Raw genomic sequence first — 27,760 nt, 5'->3', positions numbered from 1 at the left:
GGGCGGGATGGGTTGAGTGTTCCTCCGAGGCCAAGGTGGAAGCGGCTCCGTTGCTACGAGCGGCCTTAGCAACGCACCCATTCAGCAGAGACAAAGGCGCTGTCGCTTGAGTGCAGAGGCACCGCTGCGGCTCTCTTGTTCCCACAGACGCTGCGCCTGCGGGGGCGGGGCGGGGTGCTGGAAGCCGATGTGTGTGTGTGGGGGGGTGCCTCTCGGCCCCTTCGGAACACCCACAGCCTGCAGGGTGCCTGCGCCCTCCAGGCAGGCCTGCAGGGGCCGCCTCCAGCCCATTTTGCAGAAGGGGAAGCTGAGACTCAGAAGGACTGGGACACCTGCCAGGGGTGGAGGCCAGCTGGGGGTCTGGGGTCATACAGACCTGGGTTCAAATGTGCCTACGCTTACCCCCACGTGACTACTGCTGTGCCTCAGTTTCCTCATCTGTGCGGGTGGGGGCCCTGACCCCAGCTCTGCCACTGACCCTGGCTGGTCAGGGCTCCCCTCTATGCCTCAGCTTCCTCCTCTGCACAGTGGGAGGGCGACAGCACCCCCCTTTCCCCAGGCCACCACATGAAAGGAGTCAGCAGATGCCCGGGCTTAGCACAGAGCTCAGCCCCGGTCAGAGCTCCATAGGCAGGCCTCTGGCTCTGGTGGGAAGGAATTCCCTGCTTGGAGGGCTGGGCAGTGCTAAGCCCGCCCCTCATAGGCTTGTCTCTGGTTTAAGACTGTGGGAACCCAGGCCCAGAGAGGCTGGCAGCGACCAGGGTCCCTGAGGCTCCCCTCAGGCCAGGCCGAGCTCTCCTTGAGCGGAGCCTAGGTGGTCCCGGCCCTGCCCTGCTACCCACAGGCCCCCCCATCACGCACTTGCTCCTCACCGGGTTTGGAAGCCTCTCAGACCACCAGGCCTGGAGCCCGGCAGCGCCGGCCTGGGAAGGGGTCCCAGACTCACTCCCTAAGTAAGCCTCTCCCCAGAGCACTGCATTATCACTGACAGAGCCCACAGGGCACTAATGGGGGACTTTCAGGCACCAGCAAGGAGCGGAGTGAGGGGAAGAGCCTCTCAAATTGTGGGAGGTCGGCTGTGGTTGCTTCTCAAATCACTTCCATTCCGGTACAGTGGGGCTGAGGGGGTGTCGGGACGCCAAAGGGAAAAGGGGAACCCCCTGAGGTGGGAGCTACACCTGAAGCCCTGAATGTGGTCAGCTGCACGGCCTGAGGACAGAGGAGGTCTGTCGGGGGGTGTGGGCCCCGACTCCTGCTCCCCTTGCTCTGGGGGCCCTCGGCTACCCTGGTGATGACTCTTCTACCCCCAGTGGCCTTGGCATTCAAGTTCTGCCAGCCACTCCCAGCCCCCTTCAGCCTGGTAACTGAGGGACGGGCCCTCTGGATCCCCAGGGGAAGCCCCACCCCAGGCCCGCCCTGGTCCCTGCGGTTTCCCTGACCCTGCCGGTCACACTTGCTAGCCCCTCGGCAGAGTCCTGCCACCCCTGTCCCAGCCTCACCGGTCTTTTGGGTTCTGCAATGGAGGAGAACGCTGTGGGGATCCTGGGGCCGTGCGTCCCTAGTAGGGGGAAAACACTCGAGCAGGTGAACTTATAGGAGGCTGAGGCAGGAAGCTCTCTCTCTGCTCCCCCCACTCTGGACAGGAACCTCATTATCAAAGACCCTAAGAATCCACTCAAAAGTTTACCTCATAGATTAGCGATGAAGAAACTAGGGCCCAGAGAGGGAAAGTAACCTGCCCAAGGGCACACAGCAGGGGAAGTAAGAGCTGGGATTTAAATTCCTGGCCTGACCCTTAAGTCATTCAACCCGTGCCCTATCTCAGGGCCCTGAACCTCATCCACCTACGTGCCTTTGCGAACCTTCCACATTCCTTCTGCATGGAAACCCAGGGAAAGTGACCCTGGGCAAGCTCTGCCTCTGGGCTGGGCACCAGGGACCCTTGTTTCCTGGTCGTGGCGATGGGAGGAAAGGAGCCTTTTCTAAGCCATACCCTTGGTCCCGCAGTTGCAGAGTTCCCCAGGCCTCAGTCTCCTTGTCTTTAAGATGGGCTAATGGAATCTGCCGTGGTCCTCCTAGCTCAGCCCGAGCACTGGGGAGACCGATGCACTAGGTGGCACTTGGACTTGAGGGTGGTGTGGTCTTACCTCTAAGAGCCAGGTGTCTTCAGGGTGGAGCCAAGACTACTGGGTTGTCACGGGCCACCTCCCAGGGACGTGAGGGCCTAGGGTGGAACCCCGGGCCCGCGGGACAGGAGCGAGCCTGAAAGGAAAGGACGTCAGTGCTGGGATCCGGCCGTAGGTGGGACCTCCCACCGTACCACCCCACGGACCCCCGGCCTGCCCACCGTGAATGCCTCCACTGCCGCCTTCTCAGTCATCCTCTGCAGGACGCTCTGGACCTGGAGGATGGGGCCAGGGTCAGGGCTGGGACCTTCTCCTGACCTCCACGGGCCAGTCGCAGAGCCCCCTGCAAGTAAGCCCTGCCCGCCTCCACCCACACCCCACCCTCCAGCAGCCAGTATCCCCTGACTTACCTCCCCGAGTTGTAGGCTGCACAGACCAGGAAGATGTATGGCCCCCTGGGGACAGACCCGGGGTGAGGGTGGGTGTCACTACCTGGGAGCCCCATCCCCTTTCCCCCAGTGTCTGGCCTGGCACCGCAGCAGACACACCTCCAGAGACATTGAGAGACACAGGAGGATGAACACAAATCCTGCCCTGCCCCCCAGTCCGCCATGGGGAGCAGGCAGTTGTGACATTCTGTGGCAGAGAGAACCAGGAGGGGCCTTGCCCCGCTGGACCCCCTGCCTTCAGTCTCTGGTCAAGAGGCAGCTGTCTATCCTCTGCCCTCTATCCCTCTAACCCTCTGCCCTCTATCCCTCCAAGCCCCACCCCCCTGACCTGCCCCATCCTCACACCCTCACCATGTTGCAAGGGTGGGGAATGGGAGAGGTGACACCTTCCGGAAGCTCCAAGGCTAAATCAGGTCCAGGGACAGCAGACCCTGGTTGCATTCTGATTGTATCTCTAGCTGAGTGCCTCTCTGAGCCTCTGTCTCTTCATCTGGAAAGTGGGGAGGAGGCCAGGACTTGCTTCCGTCTGTGTGTGAAGGACTCAGCACAGTGGCTGAGTCATAGCTGGCTCCTTCCCACACATGCGAGGACCACGACGGCCTCGCAGCTCACAAACCACTAGCACACTTGGGGTGACACTTGACCCTCACAGCAGCTCCATGGTTGCGGGTGGGGGGATTCATTCTCCCCATTTGATGGAGAGGGACCCTGGGGCCCAGGGTAGGAGACAGAGCAAAAGTGTGACTCAGCGGGTAGCATGTGGAGCCTAGGACTTCCTCAGGTTTCCCCTGGACGATGTAACAGTTCTTCCCCAAGAGGACACAGGTGAGGGGACATGGGGTTCCTTGAGGCCCTCTAGTTTCCCAGGGCTGAGAGCTGGAGCCCCAGAACCTGACTACTCCCCCTGGCTCCCAGGCACCAACTGGGTTGCTACCAGCCCCAACTCTGCCCCTAAGACAGACTCTGGGCCTCCCAGCCCCCCACACCCAGCTTCTGCTCTCTCCAAAGCCCCTGCACAGCCTCCCCCATCCTGTCTCCTTTTACTCACTCCTCACACCCAAACAGATGCACTCCAACCCAACCACACCAGCACCTGCCTAACATCCTCCAAGGCTCCCTAGTACCCCTGGGGTGAAGTCTGAGCTCCTCACAACAGCTCTAGGGACCCTGCACAGTCTGGCCCCCATGTTCCCTCCTGTCCCCTTTCTCACCAGCTCTCCCAATCCCATGTCTCCCTCCATCTGATCCCACTGTGCTCCCCTGACTTAAAACATTCTTCCCCCTCTCTCCACACAGAGTTCAGGTATTAGCTGAGAATCACTGCCTCCAGGGAGTGCCCATTCTGCCTCCCCATACGGCCCCGACTGCCCCTTAGCCTTTCAGCCTCAATCGTGCCTGCTGTGGTTGTGTGGTTTTGGTGTCTGTCTGTCCCTCAGGCTGAGACCCCCAAGGGTGGGTTCCTCGATCTTGAGTTCCACCACTTTCCCCAGTATGCAGCCCAGCATGGGAGGCGCCGGGGAAGTACGTGCTGAATGACCGAATGACACAAATGTGCTCACGTTCACGGCGCTCCTGATGTGTGCCAGGTGTTATGCTTTGCCCTTTGAAAATATCTTGCCGGTGGAACCCCAGAACGGTCCCACGAGGTGGAGAATATGATCCCCCCCTTTATATAGATGTAGAAACTGAGGCCTGTCTCAACTTGTGCAGGCCTCCCAACAACAGTCTCAGACAGGGTAGGTGTGAGCTACAGCTAGTTGCAGAAGTGAGGCTCTGCTCCCTGGTCACCTTGGGCAGGTCCTGCCCAGCTTACGCCCAAGACAGAGTGAGAGAGGGACGGGGCTGGAGGTGGGGCAGGGAGAGAAAGACATGGAGAGACAGCAGGTATGATGGAAGAGAGAGGAGAGGGAAAGGCCAGGCCTGGGGAGGGAAGCAGCCGGGAGGGACACAGCTCTGAGCCTAACTTGGGGACCTGCCCTGAGACAGTCACAGGAACATCAGAGTGGGCCCAGGTCTCATGCCTTCTGACTCCCCCATAAGGCAGCCTCTCCCCTCCTTTACCAGACCTGAAGGTCTGAGGCTGGTTGGGAGGGGGCAAGAGAGGTGACACTCAGAGAGAGGGAGAAGCAGGGTAAGGGACCAAGAGACAGCGGGTCAGAGCCCAACAGAAGGGGAGATATAGAGAGAGGCCCAGGAGGAGCCAGGTGGGTCCATGCCAGAGGAGGCGGGGACAGGGACAGGAGCCTGTGACAGAGCCTGAAAGACAGAGAAAGAATCCCAGGGAAAACTCAGAGACAGAGACGAAGTAATGAGACACCGGGAGAGGAAAGGACCTGCCCTGAGAGGGAAGCAGACAGCGTGGTGATGGTGGCTCTGGCTCCCTGGCTGCAGCTCTGCCCACCTGAGGGCCACAGGCAGGGATGGAGCTGGAGTAGTTGTCATAGCAACAGGATGCTGCTGCCCTCGCCACTCTGAGGCAGAGTGGAGAGACCTGGGTAGGGTCCCTCTGCTAAGTGAGCTGAGCTGGAATTCCAGCCCGCGGAGCTCTGGGAGTGCAGGGCTTGGAGGAAGGGCTTCTCTGTGTCCATCTCTGTCTCCAGCTGCTCAGGCCCCGCCAGGTCTCTGGGAGCCGTGCTTCTTTAGGAAGAGCGTTGGAACCCCAGTTTTTCTTCACTCTCCCGGCCCCTCTCTGGGCACAACCTCCATCCTCCCTGAGCAGTCTGCACCCCCCACCTCCCACCGCCCCTGTCCTTTCCCCTCTCCATTCCCATGCCTGCCTGGTAGAGAGTGGCGAGTCCCCAGGGCCCAGGGGGAGAAGACAACATGGACCAGGACCCTGGAGACCAACCCCCTTTGCACCCTCCCTTCTTCCTGCCTCATCCCTCCCTTAACACTTCACTCCCTGGTCTTGGGCATCGTCTGCCTCCCCGACTCATGTCACCTCCACAAGAACAGGGCATTTTGCAGCCTCCTTTGCTGCTGTGTCCCTGGCGCCTAGCACAGTGCCTGGCCTCTAGTGGGCATTCAAAACATCTCGCAGGGATGGATGAATAACTAACTGGATGAGGGTGCCCCTCCTGACCCCAGCTCCCCACCCCCCCACTCCCAGCCTCGGCAGCTCTTCCAGGAACCAGGCCCCTCTGCGGTCAAAGCTGAATATCCTGATGGCTGAGAACACAGACTCTGAACTTGGGCCCCAGCGCTGCTCCTTCCTACTGTGAGGCCATGGAATCTCAGTTTCCCCGTTTGTAAGGCCTGTTCAGAGATATAAATATGATCCTGGTCAGGACTCAGAGCACGTAGGCATCCATCAGCAGGAAGCCCAGCTCTGGGACACAGGGACCCTGGACAGAGTTTGCACTTGATTTCCCGAGCTTGTCTTTGTCAATCCGTGGGACACCTCACTTTTCAGCCCTGAGAGGGACCTGGGCTCGGCAGAGCTGGGAGTGGGGAGTGCAGACAACAGGAAGAGGTGCTGGGGGGTACAAGGGAGGCTGAGGGGCAGGGCAGGGCGGGGGCGGATTGGGCCCTCCTTGGACTGACCTCCCTCCCAGCACTCAGCTCCCAGGGCTGTGGCTGTTTGTGTCTGTACCTGGGTCCCCCATAGATCTGCAAACCCCCTGAAGACAAGGGCTTAGTCTAACCCATCTCTGTGGCTCCAGGACACAGGACCTGAAAGGCACACAGGGGGGTTCCTGCGGTCCCATGTTACTGCTTCATTTATGTGGGTCATGTCCTTCCAGCCAAAACCTTTTCTGAACTGTTGTCCTTACTGATGGAGCAGCTCATGCTGCCCCACAGTAGGCCATCCACAGACCCCAAGGGGAGAGGTCCCTGGTGTCCTGCACCCCCATCCTCGGCTTCCTGCCGAGGCCGGAAGTGGCTCTAGCACAGCCTGGGGGCTGGAACTTCCGCTGCGCCCTTGAGCGTCAGGGCGTGAGGCATCTTAGCCACCCCCTTTCTGGGCCTCAGATTCTTCACCTGCCAAATGGGCCCCCAAATCCTCCCCGAGATACTGCTCTTTGATTGGAGGTTTGTTTCCACTCTCCCCCTCACCCGCCCTCCCCTTGACAGTGTCCCCAAGGCTGCTGGTGACTCCCATGACAAAAAGGACACTCCCTCCCCAGCCCCCTGACAAACCAGCCACGCCCTCTGGGCTCCAGTGCATGGTGGAGCCCTGGTCCCACACGGGCCCTGGGCCTGGAGGTACCTGCAAGGAATTGAGGCCCACGGTGGCATAGGCCCAGGCCGGGCTGAGGTGCACCAGCATGCTGACCAGCCAGGTCAGGCTCAGGATGGGCAGCAGGACCAACACTGGCTTCACAGCGGCCCCACGGGACAGCAGGCTGGACTGAGGGAGGCCAGGGGGCTCCCCACGGGGTTCTGGGGAGGGCAGCCCTTGGAAGGTGCCTGGAGAGGGATCGGGGCTGCAGACTGGAGACTGAGGCTCAGGACTTAGGTGTAGCTGGAACTTTTGGCTGGACCTGGTGGCCCCTTCTCAGACACCCAGAGTGGCATGAAGTAGGGGTAGTGGCACTGGGGAGATAGGGTCCCAGTCCCAAGCGGGGCTCAAAGGAAGGGAGTGGCAGCTGTCCAGGGGGAGGGCTGAGGCCTGGACAGTGGGTCCAGGGGGCGTGGAGTCTGGAAGGGGACCCCTGGGGCTGCCTGGCTTTTCAGGCCCCACTGGCTTGGGCTGCCCTGCCCTTGGCAGAGGGGTGGTGGTGAGGAGGAAGGCTGGGGGGGTGTGCCCGCTCCAGCAGGATACGGTCCTAGAGAGTGAGGGGGATTCTTGGCAGGGGTAGAGACCTAGATTCTCACCATGAACCTGAACTTCTAGGGACTGCCTGACTTCGGGGCCTCCTCTACCTTGTCCCCACCAGGCCATCAGTGCTTTCTGCAGGTGAGTCCCCAGGAGAGTGGCTGGTGTCCACACCCCACGTCATACACACACAGGCTCAATTACCATCCGCACAGGTAACACGCATGGGCACAGACTTCCACACGCCCACACGCATGAGCATGTGCGCACATGCAGCACAGACACACTGCAGACATATGCTCATTTACAGCCTTGCACTCATAAGCACACGTGGCCACACCTGGCTCCCCCCACTTCTTCTTGACTCCCCCAGTCTGGGGCCTCACCACATCTGGATTGGGATCTGCTGCTGCACACAGGGCTGCGAGCTCAGCGTGCGGGCACGGCGGCGGGCCCTGGACACGGTGACAATCACCACACAGACCAGATGCAGGTATTGGCCTGGAGATCTGGTATCAGTGGGGGCACCCTCCCCCTTCCCCGACACATCCCTCCCCTGCAGGGCCCCCAGGCCTGCCCGCTCACGGTCAGCACAGGCCCCACAAAAGCCCAGATGGTGTCTGTGTGCACATTGAGCCGGCAGTGCCCAGTGGCCACGTAGTCATGGGGGGACACGGCCAGGGTGATGGCCACCATGGCCACAGGCACGCCTAGGGGAAGAAGAGGTGACCTCAAGACCGTGTCTCTCGGGAGCCAGCCCCCGTTCAGAGCTGCATCCTCCAGCTGTCCTATAGTTGTGGGCGTACTGGCAGCACTGGGAGATCCAGGGAGTGGGGTTGGGTGGGCCTGATATTTTGGGTGGCACTGGAGCCCCGAGTAGTTGGGGAGCGGAAGAGCTGAGATTGGGTCGAGGCCTTAGGGCTGAGAATCAACAGAGTTGGAAACTGGCGATTGCCGTGGGGTTAGCTGGCTTCAGATTAGGGAGGCAGTGCCGGGGGCTGGGAGCTGAGGCAGTTGAAGTGGAAGAGGATTAAGAATTGGAGCTGGGGGCTTCCCTGGTGGCGCAGTGGTTGAGAGTCCGCCTGCCGATGCAGGGGACACGGGTTCGTGCCCCGGTCCAGGAAGATCCCACGTGCCGCGGAGCGGCTGGGCCCGTGAGCCATGGCCGCTGAGCCTGTGCGTCCAGAGCCTGTGCTCCGCAACGGGAGAGGCCACAACAGTGAGAGGCCCGCGTACCGCAAAAAAAGAAAAATAATAATGAGAATTGGAGCTGGGTAGAGTTGGAGGTCGACGGAGCTGAGTTTGTGTCAGACACGGGCGCTGGCCACTGGGTGGCGCTGGGTGCCGGTGGAGGAGGGTGTTGGGCGGTGAGTGTTGGACATAACAGAGGCCACGCGAGGCAGGGTGGAGGGGAACAGAGGAAGAGTGGGAAGCAGAGGGCCCTCACCCCAGCCTGTGGCGTAGCAGAGCGGCTTCCTGGGGCCCAGGCGCATGCGCACAGCCACCACCTTGCTGCACAGCGGCAGCCCTTCCGCCAACATCCAGGAGAAGACGACCAAAAAGAGGAGGTGCGTCACTGCCGTGACGGCCACACACGCCACCTGTGTGGGAGGGTGGGGGGTCCCCACGGAGGCCGGTCATGGGTGCGGTCCACCCTGGGTCCCCTGTCCGTGCCTGGCGTTGCCAGCCCAAAGCAGTATGAGCGGGTAGGGTGTCGGGGCAGCGCCCTGGGCCCAGCTCCAACATTCAGGGTCTTTCCTCTCTAGGCCGTACTCCTCCCCGGAAATGGAGCCAAGTGAAGATATGGGGGGCAACCTAGAAAAGGCTGAAGGTGCTTTCCCAGGCCCCCCTGAGCTCACAAGCCCACCCGCTGGCCGCCCACCTTGTTGGCCTTTGCCCACTCGTTGGCCACGAGGAAGCCCTCGGCGGAAGCCAGGGAGAAGGTGAGGTTCTTGTGGACTGTGGCTCGTTCTGACTGGGGGACCCCGGACAGGCAGAGGAGTTGGTTAGCAAGGACCCACCACCACCACCTGCGTCCCGGTGAATCGACCAGTGAAGGAGGAAAGGGCGGCTCCACAGGGGCTTCTCGGACCGAGGATGGACACCCACCTGAGGAGGGATGTGGAGGCCCACGAGGGGCGGGAGGGGCCCAGGGTGCCAGGCAAAGTGGTGAGCTTGCCTCACCCGGCCGCCAGGAAGAGCAAGAAGGTGGTGGCGAGGGCACAGGACACCCCGCAGCCCACAGACGAGAGCGTCCTCAGCAGGGACCCCCCCCGTCGGGGCCCCTCTGTGGGAGGGACAGAGACCCCGGATGACAGCAGCCCCACCACTGCCCTGGCCCGGCGGGACACTCGCTCGCACCCCCCACCCCCCACCCCCCGGCAGCTCCCAGGCTCCTCAACCGCCTTCTCTGCCGTGAAGCAGGGATGGCCAGGCCTGCACACAGCAACTTGATAATGAGCATTTGCATGTCCTCTCCTGATGGTGAGGGGCCCAGCTTTCACGGACTCCTCAGATACCGGGAAGCACTAGACTGTAAGTGACCACCGACATGCCCGTGGGGGGGGAGGGGTGGCATGTGACAACCACCCACTGAGGGGGAACAGGGAGCTGGCACGGATTACTCACAATGTGTCTGATGTCCACGCTCTGTTTTTACAGGAAAAATGCATTCGGTAGCATGTTTTTCAAGCGTGCTCCCGAACAGGCCAAGTGACCCCAGCATTCCTGGGCTCAGGCACCGTCTCACTCAACCTGAGTCCCCTTCTGGTCCAGCGAGCCCACCTTGCTTGGCCTCCTCCTGGAATTTGGCTTCCCCGCAAGGCTGTAAATGCTAATGCCTCTCAGGGGCCTGTCTTTAGTCGCGACTCATTTTACTTCTAACCTCACCTTGGCCATGGCTTTACCTACCGGCTCTTGGGGCCAGCTGAGACCCCTCCTGCCCCGAGCACCGGACCACAGACCCCACAGACCTGCAAACCCATTGCCCACCTGTGCCTCCTGAGACGAGTCCCTCATCTCCCGGTGGCCCAGGTCACCCCTCCTCCTCAGCCAGTCTTCCTCATCTCCCCACTGCTCCCTGGCCCAGGGCCCCTCCCCTCTCCTAGGCCAGGCCCGCAGCCCCCGAAATGCTTTTCCCCCCCCGGGCCCCCACCTCAGCCTCACTCCTCGCACCAGTGGCCTCCCTCATGTAAATCTAACGCCTGCTTCACACTCTTCCACATCTGCCCTCTGCAACAGGACCACGATCCAAGCGCGTGGGCCTGGCCTTCCAGGCCTGTGCCATCTGACCCATGCCTACCTTGTTCACTGCCATCCCCTGACCCTGGGCATCGCACTGGAAGCCCCAGACACATTGCAGTTCTAGAACGTAACTCGTCTGCCATTTCTAGCCTCCTTGCCTTTGCTCAGATGGCCCTCTGCTTGGAATGCCTTTCTGTTCAACTCCTGTGCATCCTTTAAAACTTGGTTCTGACATCACCTTCTCCTGCTCCCCTGCCCCCTCCCCAGTACTCACCTGGATGTCGTACACCTGCGACAGGACGGCGCTGTGGTTGCAGAAGCAGGTGGTTGAGTCCTGGTACAGAGCGGTCACGGAGCAGCCAGTGGTGGCCCAGGAGCCCCCTGAGTCTGGACTTGGGGTGAATAGTGAACAGAGGGCTCTTGAGATGGGCTGGACATGGGGCTGGGGGACAGGTGGCAAGCAGGGGAAAGCCTCTCCCCAAAGCCTGGGGTCCCTCAGTGCCCTGCCTCTAACCAGCTATGTGACCTTGGCCAAGTCACTGCCCCTCCCTGGGTCTCAGTTTTTCATCTGTAAAATGTACTTTTCTCAGGAATGGTAGGAGGATGGGGATGATACCAATGATCACCATTGATTAACTGCGTTAATTACTAAGCAACAGTGATTGATGTTCATTCCCTCGTCAACTCTAACACCCATTCCACAGATGAGTCTCTTCCTAGGTACCCCACAGAGTAGGCTTGCATATCTACTATGATAGGGAGCTCACTACCTCCTGGGTAACAGGCTCTCCTGCCCCAGCTTGTCCCCAGTTGAGTGGGGCTTGGAACCACCCCTGCAAGGAAGTTGGTGAATGGAGGCCAAAAGCATGCTTGAGTCCTGTCTCATCCTCAAGTAGAACGGACGTTTTTTTTTTAATTTTAAAAATTTTTATTTTTTGGGCCATACTGCAGGGTATGCGGATCTTAGTTCCCCAACCAGGGATGGAACCTGGCTCCCTGCAGTGGAAGCGCAGCTCTTAACCTCTGGACCACCAGGTAAGTCCCTGGATGTCTTATTTTTTTCAAGTGCCTTATTTAAAGAACTTGGGGGACTTCCTTGGTGGTCCAGTGGTAGAGAATCAGCCTTACAACACAGGGGACGCAGGTTTGATCCCCAGTCAGGGAACTAAGATCCCACATGCTGCGGGGCAACTAAGCCCGTGTGCCACAACTACTGAGCTTGTGTGCCTCGGCTAGAGAGCCCATGTGCCGCAAACTACAGAGCCCACGCCCTCTGGAGCCTGAGCACCACAACTAGAGAAGAGAAAACCTGCACGCCACAACTAGAGAGAAGCCCACACACCACAACAACGATCCCGCATGCCTCAACTAAGACCTGACACAGCCAAAAATAAATAAAATTTAAAAATTAAAAAAAATAATAAAGAAAGAACTTGGAAACTCACCCGATGCTGAAGTTCCAGAAAGCACAGACAGGATCCACCAGCTTCGGAGGGAAGGCCTAAGGGCAGCCAACAGGGACAGGGCAGGTGTGTGAGCACATGTGGGCAAGGAGAGAGGCCAGACGATGCAGGGGGATGTGGAGGCCTCCTGCGTTTGAGGGACCAGGGGGTTGCCCAGCATGGGTCGTGGGTGCAGGGACTGGAGAAGAATGCCGGCAGGGCGGCAGAAGGACGGTGACGTGAGTAGAGTTTCAGGTTGGCATTATGGTTAATATCGAAATCCTAGGAACAAGCTAACAAGCTAACAAACCACTGTGAGTCTTCCCTTCAGGATGCTCTGCCTAGTAAGAACACACAGGTCTCTATCTACTGTTGGGGAAAGAGCTCGCTATATATATATTTTTAACATCTTTATTGGAGTATAATTGCTTGACAATGGTGTGTTAGCTTCTGTTGTATAACAAAGTGAATCAGCTATACGTATACATATATCCCCATATCCCCTCCCTCTTGCTTCTCCCTCCCCCCCTCCCCATCCCCCCCCCCTAGGTGGTCACAAAGCACCGAGCTGATCTCCCTGTGCTATGTGGCTGCTTCCCACTAGCTATCTATTTTACATTTGGTAGTGTATATATGTCCATGCCACTCTCTCACTTCGTCCCAGCTTACCCTTCCCCCTCCCCGTGTCCTCAAGTCCATTCTCTATGTCTGCGTGTTTACTCCTGTCCTGCCCCTAGGTTCTTCAGAACCATTTTGTTGTTGTTGTTAGATTCCATATATATGTGTTAGCATACGGTATATGTTTTTCTCTTTCTGACTTACTTCACTCTGTATGACAGACTCTAGGTCCATCCACCTCACTACAAATAACTCAGTTTCTTTTCTTTTTATGGCTGAGTAGTATTCCATTGTATATATGTGCCACATCTTCTTTATCCATTCATCTGTCGGTAGACACTTAGGTTGCTTCCCTGTCATGGCTACTGTAAATAGAGCTGCAATGAACATTGTGGTACATGACTCTTTTTAAATTATGGTTTTCTCAGGGTATATGTCCAGTAGTGGGATTGCTGGGTCGTATGGTAGTTCTATTTTTAGTTTTTTAAGGAACCTCCATAGTGTTCTCCACAGTGGCTGTATCAGTTTACATTCCCACCAACAGTGCAAGAGGGTTCCCTTTTCTCCACACCCGCTCCAGCATCGCCATATGTTTTTCAGTACAGGAAAAAGCTGCCTGACATTCTGCATAGTAGGAGCCCATTTACGGTTAAAAGAAAAATAAGGTTCTATGTAATTGTGAAAACACATGCACAAAAGGTCTGGAATCAGACACACAGCCAACTTAACAATAGTTAGGTCTCAGTTTGAATGTGTTATAATGAACATGTTAGTTCTTTTGTAATGAACAATGACAACACTATGGACTTTATAAGATGTCATCAAGCAGAAAGAAGACATCAGGTGGCAGGTGGTACCTGTCCCAGACCAAGCAGGGAGGCAGCCTGAGCTCAGGACTTGGGCTATTAGTCCCCACTGGGGAGGGTAACAGCAACATCACCTCACTAGAATATGATACTTCGTGTTTTGCAAAGTACTTTCATGTCCTTTATTGTTGTTGATATTCATAGCAACCTAGGGGACAGGTATAAATTTATGTAATTTCAGATGAGGAAGGTGAGCCTCAGAGAGGGGAATTAATCTGTTCGAGGTCACACAGCAGAGAGCTGAGACTGGGTTGTGACTTGGTCGACTCCATGCTCCTTCCACGCTCAGTGACGTTGCCTCCAGAGAACATATTATTCCTTGGGTTGGCTGAATTATTACCACATGTATTCATTCACTCATAATATTTTTCCTGGGTCTCAGGTGCTATGCTAGGTGCTGGAACACAAAGAAAACCTGCTGTTTGCTTTTAAAATGGATGATTGTTACAACACTGGTAGCATTTTCAAGTGGTACAAACTGAAATATCAGTGCATCTTATACACTCAAAAGCCACAGAACTGTTGGTGTCCAGTAGTTCCATACCTGGCCATATATCCCCAGGAGACAGTCACCAGAATCAAAACATATTATAAGTGAGGATTTTTACAGGGTTAGGCAGGGTTAATTGTAATAGAAAAAACTCTGCAGATACTCTGGATGCATGGAGGGGAAGGGGTCAAGTTCATTTTGGACCATCCCCTGGGAAGGGGGTGGGTGGTTCTGGACTTGGCCGCAGTCAAGGCCTACGCATTGCTAGGATCAAGCAGCAGGTGAGAAAGGACAGGATGGCAAAGGGACATCTGTGACAGAGACAATGCAGAAAACACCTGTGGGGAAAATGAAAAACACAAATGTTTACATGGCTCAGCTGAAAGCGCAAGGGCTTTGATTTTGCAAAAGGGAAAAAAAAAAAAAAAAATATATATATATATATATATTATTATTATGTACCCAGAAAAAGGCTGAAGGGAAACACATGGAAAAGTTTAGGGCAGCTATCTCTGGGTAATAGGATTTGTCTTCTTTATCCTTTTCTACATTTTCCAAATTTGCCACAATGAGCAATCCCTTACTTTTATTTATTTTTCATTTTAATGTATTTTAATTCATATAATTAATATCTAAATACAATCTCAGAAGTTAGTTGTTTGAAAATATAAACAAAATTGGTAAACTTCTAGCTAAACTGATCAAGAATGAAAAGGCAAACATCATTATAAATCCTACACATGTTAAAAGGATAATAAGTGACTATTATGAACAACTTCCTGCTAGAATTGAACAACCTAGATGAAAGGAACAATTTCCTTAAAGGGCACAAATTACTAAAACCATCTCAAGAAGAAATAAAGCACCCCAAACAATCCTATATCAGTTTAAGAAATAACTCATACTTTAAAAACTTCCCACAAAGAAAACACCAGGCCCGAAAGACTTCACTGGTCTTCACTGGCCTATCAAGCATTTAAGGAAGAAATAATACCAATTCTGCAAAACTCTCTTAGGAAACAGAGGAGGAGAGAACTCCCAACACATTTTATGAGATTAGGATTAACCTGACACCAAAACCAGAGGAAGACAGTATAAGAAAACTACAGAACATATTACATATTCAAGAATATAAACACAAAAATCTTTAACAAATATTAGCAAATTGAATCCAGCAATATATACAAAGGATAATACACATAACCAAGTGGGGTTTATCCCAGGAATCCAAGGCTGGTTTGACATTTGAAAATCAATCAATGCAATTTACTATATTAACAGAATAAAAGAGAAAACCATATGATCCTATCAATGTGGAAGAAACATTTGGCAAAATTCAATAGCCACTCATGATAAAAATTCTCAGCAAAGCAGGAAGAAAAGAGAACTTAATCTGACAAGGGGCATCTACAAAAAGCCCACAGCTAGCATCACATTTAACGGTTCAAGACTGAATACTCTCCCCCCTAAAGTTAGGAACAAGACAAAACTATTTGGTCTCATCACTCCTATTTAATGCTGAACTAGAGGTCCTAGCCACTGCACCAAGGAAGGAAAATCGAAAAAAAAAAAAAAAAAAAAAAAAAGACGGATTGGAAAGGAGAAAACAAAACTGTCTTCGTTTGCAGACAACATGATCAGGGATGTAGAAGATCCTAAGAACTCTATAAGAGAGCTACCAGAAGTACTAAGTGAGTAAGTGAGTCTAACAAGGCTGCAGGACACAATCTCATTATATAAAAATCAATTGTATTACTATATACTTGCAATGAACAATTTAAAATTGAATTAAGAAAATAATACCATTTACAGAAAAGGGTATATCTAACAAAATACCTTCAATACCTGTACCCTGACAACTGTATATCACTGCTGAGAGAAATTTAAGAAAACCTAAATAAACAGAGGGATATACCTTGATTAAAAATTGGAAGATTCATTGTTAAGATGCCAGTTCATCATCTTATTTCAATTTGAGAGATTTAATGCAATCCCAATCAAAATCCCAGCAGGTGTTTCCATAGACATTAACAAGCTGATTCTAGAATTTATATGGCAATGTGAACACCCTAGGCTAGCCAAAGCAATTTTGAAAAGGAAGAACAATGTTGGAGGACTTACACAACCTGATTTCAAGGCTTACCATACAGATACATTAATCACAACACTATAGGGTTAGTGTATAGATCTCTGGAACAGAATAGGGAGCCCAGAAACAGACTTACACATATATGGACAATTGATTTTCAACAAAGGTGATAATTCAATGGGAGAAAGAATAATCTTTTCAACAAATGATATTGGAATGGGTTGTCTATATGGAAAAATAATGAACTTCAACCCCTACCCAACATAATACACATAAATGAATTGAAATAAATCATAGACATAAATGTAAAGGTTAAAATGATAAACTTCTCTGAGAATATCTTTGTGACCTTGGGATAAGCAAGATTTCCTAGATAGGATGCAAAAAGCATAAACCATGCAGGATAAAAACTGATAAACCAGACTTGATCACATTCAAAACTTATCTTCCAAAGACACTGTCAAGAAAGTGAAAAACAATCCAGAGACTAGAAGATATTATTCACAAAACATATAGCTGACAAAGGACTTGTATTCAAAATATATAAAGAATTCTTACAATTCAATGATAAGACAAATAATTTAAAAATTGGGGAAGAACAAAGCAGGAGGTCTCATGCTTACTGATTTCAAACTATATTACAAAGCTATAGAAGTTAAAACAGTATGGTATTGGCATTAAAAACATACACATAAATCAATGGAACAGAATAGAGAGCCCAGAAATAAACCTATGCATATATGGTCAATTAATTTATGGCAAAGGAGGCAAGAACATACAACGGGGAAAGAACAGTCTCTTCGATAAATGATGTTGGGAAAACTGGACAGCTTCAGGCAAAAGAATGAAACTTGACTACCATCTTACACCATACACAAAAATTAACTCAATATGGACTAAAGATTTGAACTTAAGGTCTGAAACCATAAAAATTTTAGAAGAAAATATAGGTGGTAAGCTCCTTGACATAGTAGAAACAAACAAACAAAACAAAAAACCCAAACCATCCGATTAAAAAATGGGCAGAAGATCTGAATAGTCATTTCTCCAAAGAAGACACACAAATGGCCAACCGGTACATGAAAAGATGCTCAGCATCACTAAACATAAGAGAAATGCAAATCAAAACCACAATGAGATATTACCTCACACCTGTTAGTATGGTTATTATCAAAAAGACAAGAAATAACAAGTGTTGGAGAGGATGTGGAGAAATGGGGACCCTCATACACTGTTGGTAGGAATGTAAGTTGGTGCAGCCGCTATGGAAAACAGTATGGAGGTTCCTCCAAAAATTAAAAATAGAATAAAAATTAAAAATACGATCCAGCAATTCCACCTCTAGGTATCTATCCAAAGAAAATGAAAATACTCAGAAAAGATATATGCACCCCCATGTTCATGGCTATTTACAATAGCAAAGATATGGAAGCAACCTAAGTGTCCATTGATGAATGAATGGATAAAGAAATTGTGGTGTATAATAACGGAATGTTACTCAGCCATAAAAAGAATGAAAGCTTGCCATTTGCAACAACGTGGATGGAGCTCAATGGCATTATGCTAAGTGAAATAAGTCAGAGAAAGAAAAATACTGTATGATCTCACTTATATGGGGACTCTAAAAAAAAAATCAAGCTCATAAATGCAGAGAAGAGATTGGTGGTTGCCAGTGGTGGTGGGGCAGGGGCAGGGAGAAAAAGAGTGAGGGGAGTACAAAGATAAAATTTAAAAGGAGAGGATCTATATGGCTTATGTGCAGAAATGTCAGTAATCAGAAAAGCAAACAGCAGACTAATGCAAAATTTTGGGAAAAAAATAATAAAGAGCATTTCCTATTAAAAAAAACAGTGGCTCATCTTGAAATTTAATTAAAAAAATGAAAATTGGGGAAAAGATTTGAACTTATATTTAACAAAGGAAGATATATGAATGTGCAATAAGTGTAGAAAACGATGCTCAAAATCATTGGTCTCGAAGGAATTGCAGCTTAGAACTACAGTGAGACATCAGTACACGACCATTATAATGAACAATATTAAAAAGGCAGTTAAGGATGTTAGCAAAGGTATGGAACACTGCAATGCTCACACACTTCTAGTGGGAATGTAAGACAGTACACGACTTTGGAAAACAGTTGGACAGTCTCTTAGGAAGTTAATGTATACATATATTTATCATACAACCCAGAAAGTCCCCTTTTAGGTATTCACCCAGTAGAAAGAAATCATATGTCCACAAAAATGCTGTATATGAGTGTTCATAGTGGATCTATTCATAGCAGCTCAAACTGGAGACAACTCAAATCTCCATCAACAAGTAAATGGAGGGTCTTCCCTGGTGTCGCAGTGGTTAAGAATCCACCTGCCAATGCAGGGGACACGGGTTGGAGCCCTGGTCAGGGAAGATCCCACATGCCGCAGACCCACTAAGCCCGTGCCTGAGCTCTAGAGACGGTGAGCCACAACTACTGAGCCCGTGCGCCACAGCTACTGAAGCCTGCGCACCTAGAGCCCGTGCTCCACAACAAGAGAAGCCACCACAATGAGAAGCCCGCACAATGCAAGGAAGAGTAGCCCCCGCCCGCCACAACTAGGGAGCTCTCGCGAGCAGCAACAAAGACCCAACGCAGCCAGTAAATAAATAGATAAAATAAAATAAAATGAAATAAATTAATAAAAAAACAAGTAAAAGGAAAAACAAATTATGGTCTATCCATATAACGGAATTCTACACAGCACTAATGAGGAGTGAATTACTGAAACAGGCAACAACGTAGATGATACTCAAAAATACCACCTGAGCAAAAGAAGCCAGACCATGGCACACACTGTATGGTTCCATTTATATGAAGCTTTAGGAAAGACAGACAATCTAGAGTCACAGAAAACAGAGCAGTGATTTCCTGGGTCAGAGTGGGGAAGGCTGACGGGGAAGGGGCACGAAGAAGCCTTTTGGGAAGGTGGAAAAGTTCTATATCTTGATTGGGGCAGTGATACATGAGTATATACACTGGTCAAAACTCATCAAGGTATACACTTAAAATGGATGTTTTAGTATATGTAGATTTATATACCTTAATGAAATTGATTTTTAAGAAGTCTTGAGATGATATACAAAAGATATAAGCTGTGGTGTGTGTGTGTGTGTGTCCGGGATTGGTGGTTTTGAGCAAAGGAGACTTTAGCTTTCTCTGAAATGCTCTAAAGCTTCAAAAGCGAGAAGGAATTTGTGTATTACATATAATGAATTAAATGACGTATCTTGGTGATCTTTTCTTGTCAATTTACAGCAAAATACCTCATTCTTTACATAACCTCAGCTGATATTCCATTTTATAGCTCTATAAGGCTAAGTAATCCCCTATTGATGGACATTTAGGTTATTTTTATGCTTATGAAGCATACTGCAGTGCAGGTCTCTCATATCTCCCTGTATTATCTGATGGGAACCACCAGTTTTTCAAGTCATGCAGACCTATAATGAAATCCCAGCTCTGCCACTTATAAGCTGGTGCCAGGCACAGCACCTCTTCCAAGCTCACTTTTGTGGAATGAGCCGTTGGAAGATTAAATGAATGCTGCTTATTTAAGGCACCCGCCATAAAGTAAGTGTGCAATGCACTACTGCCCTTCCCCCTCTCTCGAGGACAATGGGATGGCTTGTGGATGAGTATTTTTCTTGAACATTTTAGACCTCGGTTGTCCAGTGAACAAATACTGGGATGTAGTGGGGGGCACCAAACCAGGATAACTGTACCAGGTGGCTGTTTCCCAGAAGCATCGCCCAGTACCTGTGCCCAGTGTTGCAGGTGAAAGGTCACAGCCGTGTTGGCCTCCCCGGTTTCATCCCACACCTCAGATGAGATGATTGCTAACCCCACCTGGGTGCTTAGGAACCTGTGGGGAGAAAGGGAGCTTTTAAGCGCACCAGGTATCTGTGGGGGAGAGGTCATACATGGCTGGGGTCATGTCAGCCAGGCCCCGCAGAACAGATGATACCCTCTGTGGAAAAGTCCTGTGCTGGGAATTAGGGCAGCTGGGTTCCATTCTTTCTGGTAATTTGAGTAAGCCCTGTTCCCTCCCTGAGAGTCAGCACTGAAGCCAGGACCCCAGGCAGGAGCTGAGCCATGTTCCCACCAGCCCATCTTTGTCAGGCCCAGAAATCTGTGTGTGTCAGGGGGGAGCAGGTTTGGCCCTGGGCTGCCAAGGGCAGATATGCCTAACAGAATGGGGGCTCTGGGAGGGGATGGAGGCCTATCCTTCCCTGGTGAGGGGATCCAGGCCCTCAGCTGCCTGCTGGGTGGGACCCACTCACCTCTGCATTCTGCTTGCCTCTTCAGAGGTGTCAGGGGCCTGGGGCTCTTGGCCAGGGGCCCCCAGGGTGTACTGGAAGACACTTGAGCTGAACCAGCTGTGGATCATGGTGACTCCAGAGAGGCCTGGATGAATAGAAGGAGGCCTAAGGACCGCCCAGTGACTGAGCAAGCACCACAGGTTGGTCCTGAGGGAAATGCTCTGCCCACCTTACACATAGGGAAACTGAGTCTCATAGAGGTTAAATGACTTCCAGAAGATCACGCAACTAATAAGTGGCAGAGTGAGAATTTCAACCAGCCGTAGTTGATGTGCTTAAGCTGCCGGCTCCGAAGCCCTTTGCCCCTTATCCTAATCCTCCACCCCTGGGTGGCACCGAGGGAAAATGTGTGGTTGAGGGGAGGAGACTAAGTGAACACCTACCATGTGGTTGGCGCTTTAAGCTTAGAACAACCCGAGGCGAGTACTAGTAATACAGTTTTACAGATGAGGAGGCAGTTTTGAAAGGTGAGGTGACTTATTCAAAATAGCAGAGCTAGCAGCTGTGAGGGCTGAGGTTTGACCCAGACCCCAACAGGACCCCACCACCCCTCTCCCTCACCCACCTTTCCTGAGGAGCCGCCTCACTTCAGCAGCAGGGATGGGGATGTGGCCAGGCCCCTCTGGATGCCCACCGGGCATCGTGAACACTTGGCCCGCTGTGCTGGTCTCCCTCAAGTGTAGGCTCCGCGACTCCAGGCCTGGGAGCAAATGGGGCTCAGGGGCTGGACCTCAGGAGGGAGGTCTTTCTGCTGGGCTGGCCCTGCTGGCAGGGTCTGCTTCCCCTCTCCCTGCCACACACCTAGGAGGCCACCATTCCTGCACAGAGAGGTTCAGCAGCTTACCCTAGGTAAGTCTGACTTCTCCAAGTCAGGGAGAGGGGGTCACTGAGAAGGGGGAGTCTCTGGGGGGATGGGACATGAATATTAATGAGCTGCCAGAAGCCACTGGGCACCTGAAGGACCCAAGTTTTGCCTGAAGTTCACCGTAAGTGCCACCCCACTCAATCTACAAACACTCACTGAGTGTGCCCTTGGGTCTGAACCTGAGATGCAGAAATGACTCAGAAATAGCCCTGGCACTCAGAGAACTTCAGGTGCTATTATGTAATTACCATAAAGGCGATAAAAGATATGTTCAAAACACTGGGGTAACAGAGGAGAGAGGAACTGTCGGGAGAGAGCTAGAACTGGGGAGGCTTCCTAGCAGAGCTGGTGCTCAAGCAGGGTTCTGAAGGATGTATGCGAGTTTGCTAGAAGACCAAGAGAGAAAGAGTATTCTGGATGGAGGGCACAGCATGGGCAAAGGCAGGAAAGAGAATGGAGTATCTGTGGGAGTCCGAGGACTCCCAGTGACCAGGGCTGAGGAGGATGTGTGAGCCCAGGCCCCACCCGGAGCCCAGATGTGTGGGACGGGTGGTGGGCAGGCTCACCGGCATGGTGGTGCTGGATGTGCGTTCGGGGCCGCTCAGAGGTCAGCATGGTGCTCAGCAGGGGCGCCCCGCACTGCTTGCTCGCCACCAGGGCCTTGGGTCCGCCCACCACCTGGGAGGAGGCCGCAACTCAGCCCTGTCAGACGCCACACCCCACAGCTGCCTGCCCTGACCACTGCGGTTAACAGGATCTCAATGATCTGTGAGGTGGCCTGCAGGCTCCAGACCCTCAGTGGCTCTGCAGGGCCTCCAGGATCAAGTCCTGGCTCCTCAGACTGACACTTGAGGCCCTGCCTGGTGAGCCTTCTCTGGCTTCTCCAATGCTCTCCTAAGCCACGTCATCCTCTAGTCAAGCTGAAGGCCTCACAGTGCTCTCTGCCTGCTGGCAGGTTGCTTGCCAACCAGGGTACACTCTGAAGGCAGGGCCGTGCCTCCTGCTTCCTTGGTCTGGCTCAGTGTTAGATCTCTAACAGGTGCTCAAGTTTTAGGTTCCAAAAAGGAAACCACGCGGGGTGAGGACAGAACAGGGAGGGGGAACATGCACTAATGGGACACCTCCTCCGTGGTGGGCAAGTCACCTGATAGACGCCTACCCCTCTCTGTTGCCTAAGCAAGGCAGGTATGAGCATCCCCATTTTCCAGGGAAGAAATCTGAGGTTCAGAGTCCAGTTTTCCCCAGTCTGTCACGGTGTCTCAGATCCCCAGTAAAATGTGGGCTTACACATCCCCTAGGATGGGGAGCATCGCCTGGACAGGCGAACGTTCCACTGAACCAGCCTCCTGTGTTGTGCCATCCCCACCCCACCCCCAAGCCCAGTTTTGAATTCTGTCCTGAAGTCACAGGGGGACCATGTCTGCCTCTTAAGCCCCAGAGCTTTTCAGGCAATGTTCACGACCCCTCGTTTTCTCCCTCTCTGGGCTAATGACTCCCAGGCCTGCAGCCACTTCTGCCACGATGGGATTTCCAACACCCTCACCATTTGTCTCTTCTGTTCTCCATGGCTGAACACACAGCAGAGAGGACCTCCTGCTTAAGGTGGTCAGTGGACTGTTGGATATGGGATGCCCTCATTGACTGGTGGCTCTTAATTTTTAACTGCAGAAGTTGTTCAAGAGCAGTTGTATGTGGAAGTTCAACTTATAAAACAGACAGAAGAAGGGCTTCTCCTGATGGATGGAGAGATGGAGCTCAGAGATGGGTGCTGACTCGCCCGTGGCTACACAGTCGGTGGCAAGGTAGGAACCAGAGCCCAGGCCCCTGCCCCACCGAGCCCTGCCAGCCTCACCTCGCTGACTGACAGCTACGCACCAGCCAGCTGCTCCTCCAGGATCAGGCTGGCCCCGGACACGACGGCCTGGCCCAGCTGCTCCCAGGGCCGAGTCATGGGCTCTGGCTCCCATGTCCCAAGGGCTGCCACACTTTTCAGGAAGTGCATGACAGCCAGCAGCGCAGCTGGCCCCAGTGAAGCTGTCTCCTTTGTCAGGACTCTCTCCAGGATTCCCAGGAAGCTGGAGGCCTCGGCCAGGGACAGGTCTCCGTGGGCTTCAGAGAGAGAGGGTCAGGGAGGAGCTGTGGAGCAGAAGAGCTGCTGACTGCTGGTCTGTCTCAAGGGGACCCCCCCGTAAGGGGCTGTACTTGGCCTCTGCCAGTCTTCTTGGGGGGTGTGGGTCTAACTAGTCACAAGCCCCCAGCTCTCAGAGGCTCCAGAATAGGCGGCATGAACAACCTTAATTCCTGCACACACGTTAGGTGGGTGTTCCCTTTACAGGTGAGGACACTGAGGTGCAGGGATGCCACTCACAGTGCCCCCAGACTCTCCAGCCTCCTGGGACGGGGCTCACCACAATGGCATTGGCCAAGGCATTGACTTGGCTGATAACATCCTGGCCAGACCATGACTGGGCGTCCTGCAGCTGCTGGTAGGTCTCTGCAAAGGAGTGGATGCCAGACTGAGCCCTGGGCAACATCCTCCGCAGAGGTGCCCCCTCCCCCTGTGCCGCTCGGGGAAGAAGCGCACACTGACGGCTGTGTGTCTGGAGCCTTAGGTGTCCTGGATGGGGAAACAAGCAAAGAACGGCAAAATCGCCTCCTCGAGGTGACTCCCACACAGCTGGGATTCACCCCCAGTTCCGTATGGCCCCATTGTCTGTGGTCTAGACTCCGTGGAGGCCCCCGAAACTCTGAGAAGATTCTGAATTCCCAGGCTGTGCCAACTGCTCCCCCTCAGCCTACACTGGTCCATACCCAGCGTCCCCTTCAGCAGAGCCCAAGGCACAGCCGGACAGGGCGCACCTGTCCGGTAGCAGCAGAGGAAGGGCAGAGGCTGCAGGCAAAACAAAAAGCCGTCGGTGCGGGGTCCAGGGTCCTACGTAGGGCATTACTCTGAGGGCACTGGCCAGGGTGGGAGAGATGTCAGGGCCGCATCCTGGCTTCCCATCGGTCCCTGTGACCCACAGCCCGTTCGGGCCTTGAAGGCGCCTGCACACTTGAGGGGGCGCCAGGACGCGCGGTCCCGGAGTTAGGGGGCGACGTGGGAACCTGGGAGAGCAGTGCTGCAGCCAACACTGGGAGAAGCAAGGTCGCCAGGGGGCGAGCCCATTCAGGCTGCTAGGACTGGGCGGACGCCCGAGGTACTGGAGGCCTGGAGAGGGCGTGGCCAGAGGTGGGCGTGGCCCGGTGGGCAAGAGGTGGGCTGGGTCCCCCAGTCGGAAGGGAAGCGGATGGGAGCCAGGAGGTTGGGGGTGGAGCCAAAGGGTGGGCGGGGCCTGACAAACAGGAGGCTGGGCGGGCCGTACCCAGACAGAGAAGCTGCACCCGCACCGGAGGTAGCACCGTGGGTGTGACGTCCAGGGCGCCCAGATCCCAGCGGAAGAGCAGGCCGGCGGGGGTACGGCGCGCAGGCCCGTGCCCGGTGCAGCTGAGCGGGGCTCAGCGCCCGGGCCCACAGATGGAAGTTGGTGAGGTTGCCGCTGAAGGCGTCACTCGCCTAGAAGCCGCCGCCCAGAGAATCCTGGTCCTGGCCCAGAACGAGGATGCCGCCAGGTGGCAGTGGGTGGCTCGCGCCTAGGCCCCGCGCCCCAGCGCGTCGACGCCCGTCGGCGAACAGCGCCCAGCGCCCGCCGAGCTGCTCCCACGTGGCGCACACGTGGTGCCAGCGGCCATCCGCGCGAAAGGCAGCGCGGAAAGGCGCGTGGTGCTCGCGCACCGCGAGCGCCGCGTGCACGGCGCCGCCCGGCTCGGCGAAGGCGCGCAGCTGCAGCGCGTTGGCCAGCGCGGGTACAGCCAGGGAGAAGAGTGCGGCCGCGTCGGATGAAGCGGCGTTCCACTGCACGTGCACGCACGCTGTCAGCGCCCCGAGCGCCGGCAGAGGCGTCCGGAGCCACGCCGCCTGGCCCGCGGTCCTCTCGCCGAACGTTAGTGCGGCCGCGGTGCGCGCGCCTCCGGGGACACACGGGCCTCGACCTCAGTTTCCCCAGCTGCGCACACCGTCCTGCTTCTGACGGCCCTTTGGCGCAGCTGTAGGGCCCCTTCTGGGTTTCTGGTTCCTCCCTCCCTCTGGAAGGAAGAAATGGAGCTCCAGTGCCCGTGCCCAGGGGTCAACCCTCTACTTTCAGTCCAGGACAAGGGAACCTGAGATGCGATATGGACTTCCTCTGGGCTCAATCCACAAGGACTGTCACGGTGGGCTGCCATCTCTAGGTCACCAAAGCCCCCTCCCCCCAGCCCCCACTTCCCAGGCCCCGGCCCACACTCATGCCTCTGCGGGGGTCTTTGCAGAGGGGCCTCTCTTTTGCCCACCCAGATGGGGTCAGGCAGCCGTGGCGCGAGGACCGCATCTGGGTGCTGCAGTACTACGTGGCCAAACCGCTGCTCACAGGACTCTTGGGGCTGCCACCAGCTCAGCCACTGCCCTGGGAACTTGCATACCTCATCTGCAGTCTCCACTACCTCTCCAGGGGCCACTGGAGCTGCAGGGCGAGAGGAGGGTCAATGTGGGAGAAGTGTGTGGGCATCTGACCCTTGCAGGGTGAGTAGGGTAGGCAGGGCCAAGGACACTGAGCTTGGAGTCATTTGGGGCTGGATGGGGCTGAACCCTAGCCATGCTCTATGACCTAGCAAGTTTTGTCCCCTTGCTGAGCCTGTTTTGTCACCTACATAGTGGCAGGAATGAGATGGACACGAGTGATGCTTTCAGCCCAGGGCCTGTTATAGGGGTGCTGAACTAAATGGCGCCTCCTCCCTTCCTCTGCATTCGAGGCCGGTGTAGCACATGGGCCACGGGCTGGCTGAACTGGGGGCAGGCAGAGCTTCTCTGTGGCATCCCTCATACCAACCTGTGACCCAAGGGTTCCTTGATTCACCTGGGGAGTTGGAAGGGGTCCCAGAGAGACTCCTTATCTGAGAGAGAAGAAGAGAGGTGGGGTCTGAGTCAGGTCCTCACGCCCATATGTACAGTTATTGAATGCCTACTGTGTGCTCCAGTGGGGTGCAGTGGAGGCTGCAGGCCCTGCAGTCAGACCTGGGTTCACCCAGAGGGTGATCTTGGGCAGGTCACTTCATTGCCCTGAGCCTGTTTCCTAGCATCCGGTGGATGTTTTTATTTCTATGTCAGGGGTTTAGCTTGTGTAACCTTTGCAGTTACCTCATGATGTGAGGTGGCCACTTGGAACCCTAGCAGCTTTGAGTCCCCTTGGCCTCCTCCCCTACACCCCTCTGCCTCCCAGAAGTTCAGGTACCAGGAGGGCAAGGAGGCAGTAGCACCAGGGGGCCATTCTGGATCCAGCAGGGGCAGGCGAGGAACAGCAGGAATCACAGGCGTGGCCAATGTGGACTGGGGAAGGAAAAAAGCACAGGAAAGCAGCTCACTATCCTGCCTGCCTTGCTATGCTACCCACTCTGTCATCTCACCCCTTGTTTGGCTCCCAGACCCCACTGGGCTGGAAGCCCAGGGTGGGATGGCCCACCCAGTGGGGATGACATTTACTGCACAAAGGGATGGTCTCCAGGAGCCTCTTCCAAGACCGCAGATGGGAAACACTGTAGCCCTGGTGAGCTGACAGGGGGTTGGGGGTGGGGAGGAGGGCAGCAGCTGTCCACGGGCCAGAGAGTGGTGGAAACAAAGTGCAGGGTCTCCTGGGGTGCGAGGGGAGGGAGGGAGAGCGAGCTCCAGGCCCTGTAGGCTTCCTCATGTCCTTTGGGCTTCTCAGTCTGGCATTTAAGGTTCTGCTCTATCAGGCCTCTGCTGAGCTCTCTGGCCTCACCAGTGCCACCATTCCCCCATGCAGCCACCTTTTCCCTTGCTCCCCAAGCTGCTCCCGTTTCCCCAGGCAGCATCCCTTGTCCACACCTTTGGCCATGCTGTCCCTCCTGCCTAGACTGGCCTCCCACTCCCTCAGAGGCACCACCTACAAGATCAGATTGTGATCACTTCATCGCAAGTTTCAGTCTGAAACTTCACTTCAGACCTGCCACTGCCAGGCGCTGTAGTAAGCTGAGGAGACCCTAATCACACGTGATTTGGGGGTTGCTCTTGGCAGCCTGCGGGGCTTCAGGCCAGCAAGAGCCCTGGCCAGGCACAAATGGGTCTCAGAAAACACTGGAAGTGAAGTAACGCCCCGCTGTGTCCCACCATTCAGCCTCGTGCCACCTGGAAGCCTGGAGCCATCACCAATGATAATTCATACCCTTTCTCCTTTCCCAGATAAAGTCTATAAGCATGAAAATCAAACAGATCCCAGCACGGGAGGACACGGAGGTTCACACATTTTGGACTCTGAAAAGCACCAATTTATTGTCACTTTCTCCCGTTTTAAACAGTACTTGCGTCCACCAGGCCCCACCCCCAACCCCAAGTCGATGGGGAATTATAAGAGGCTGGTCCAGGGCATAC

General features: G+C 54.0%; 1 protein-coding gene across 1 annotated transcript; it reads right to left on the bottom strand.

The window, feature by feature from the left end:
- Positions 1 to 81: 81 nt before the first annotated feature.
- Positions 82 to 27,227, bottom strand: ADGRD2 (adhesion G protein-coupled receptor D2). Its single transcript, XM_029203477.1, is given in 23 exon segments — positions 82 to 332; positions 6,716 to 6,907; positions 7,722 to 7,814; positions 7,817 to 7,835; positions 7,920 to 8,044; positions 8,782 to 8,935; positions 9,217 to 9,326; positions 9,526 to 9,621; positions 10,848 to 10,964; positions 12,127 to 12,167; positions 19,256 to 19,263; positions 19,876 to 19,981; positions 20,400 to 20,523; positions 21,870 to 21,981; positions 23,156 to 23,422; positions 23,425 to 23,439; positions 23,712 to 23,797; positions 24,163 to 24,261; positions 24,666 to 24,759; positions 24,761 to 25,308; positions 25,620 to 25,838; positions 26,201 to 26,263; positions 27,218 to 27,227. Coding segments are annotated over 23 exon segments (2,949 nt in total).
- Positions 27,228 to 27,760: the final 533 nt, after the last annotated feature.

This window comes from Monodon monoceros, unplaced genomic scaffold (genome assembly GCF_005190385.1).
Source record: "Monodon monoceros isolate NGI ecotype Baffin Bay Population unplaced genomic scaffold, NGI_Narwhal_1 Super_Scaffold_5, whole genome shotgun sequence".
Lineage (NCBI taxonomy): Eukaryota > Metazoa > Chordata > Mammalia > Artiodactyla > Monodontidae > Monodon > Monodon monoceros.
The sequence above is the reverse complement of the archived record's forward strand: the minus strand, read 5'-3'. Positions and strand labels throughout refer to the sequence as shown.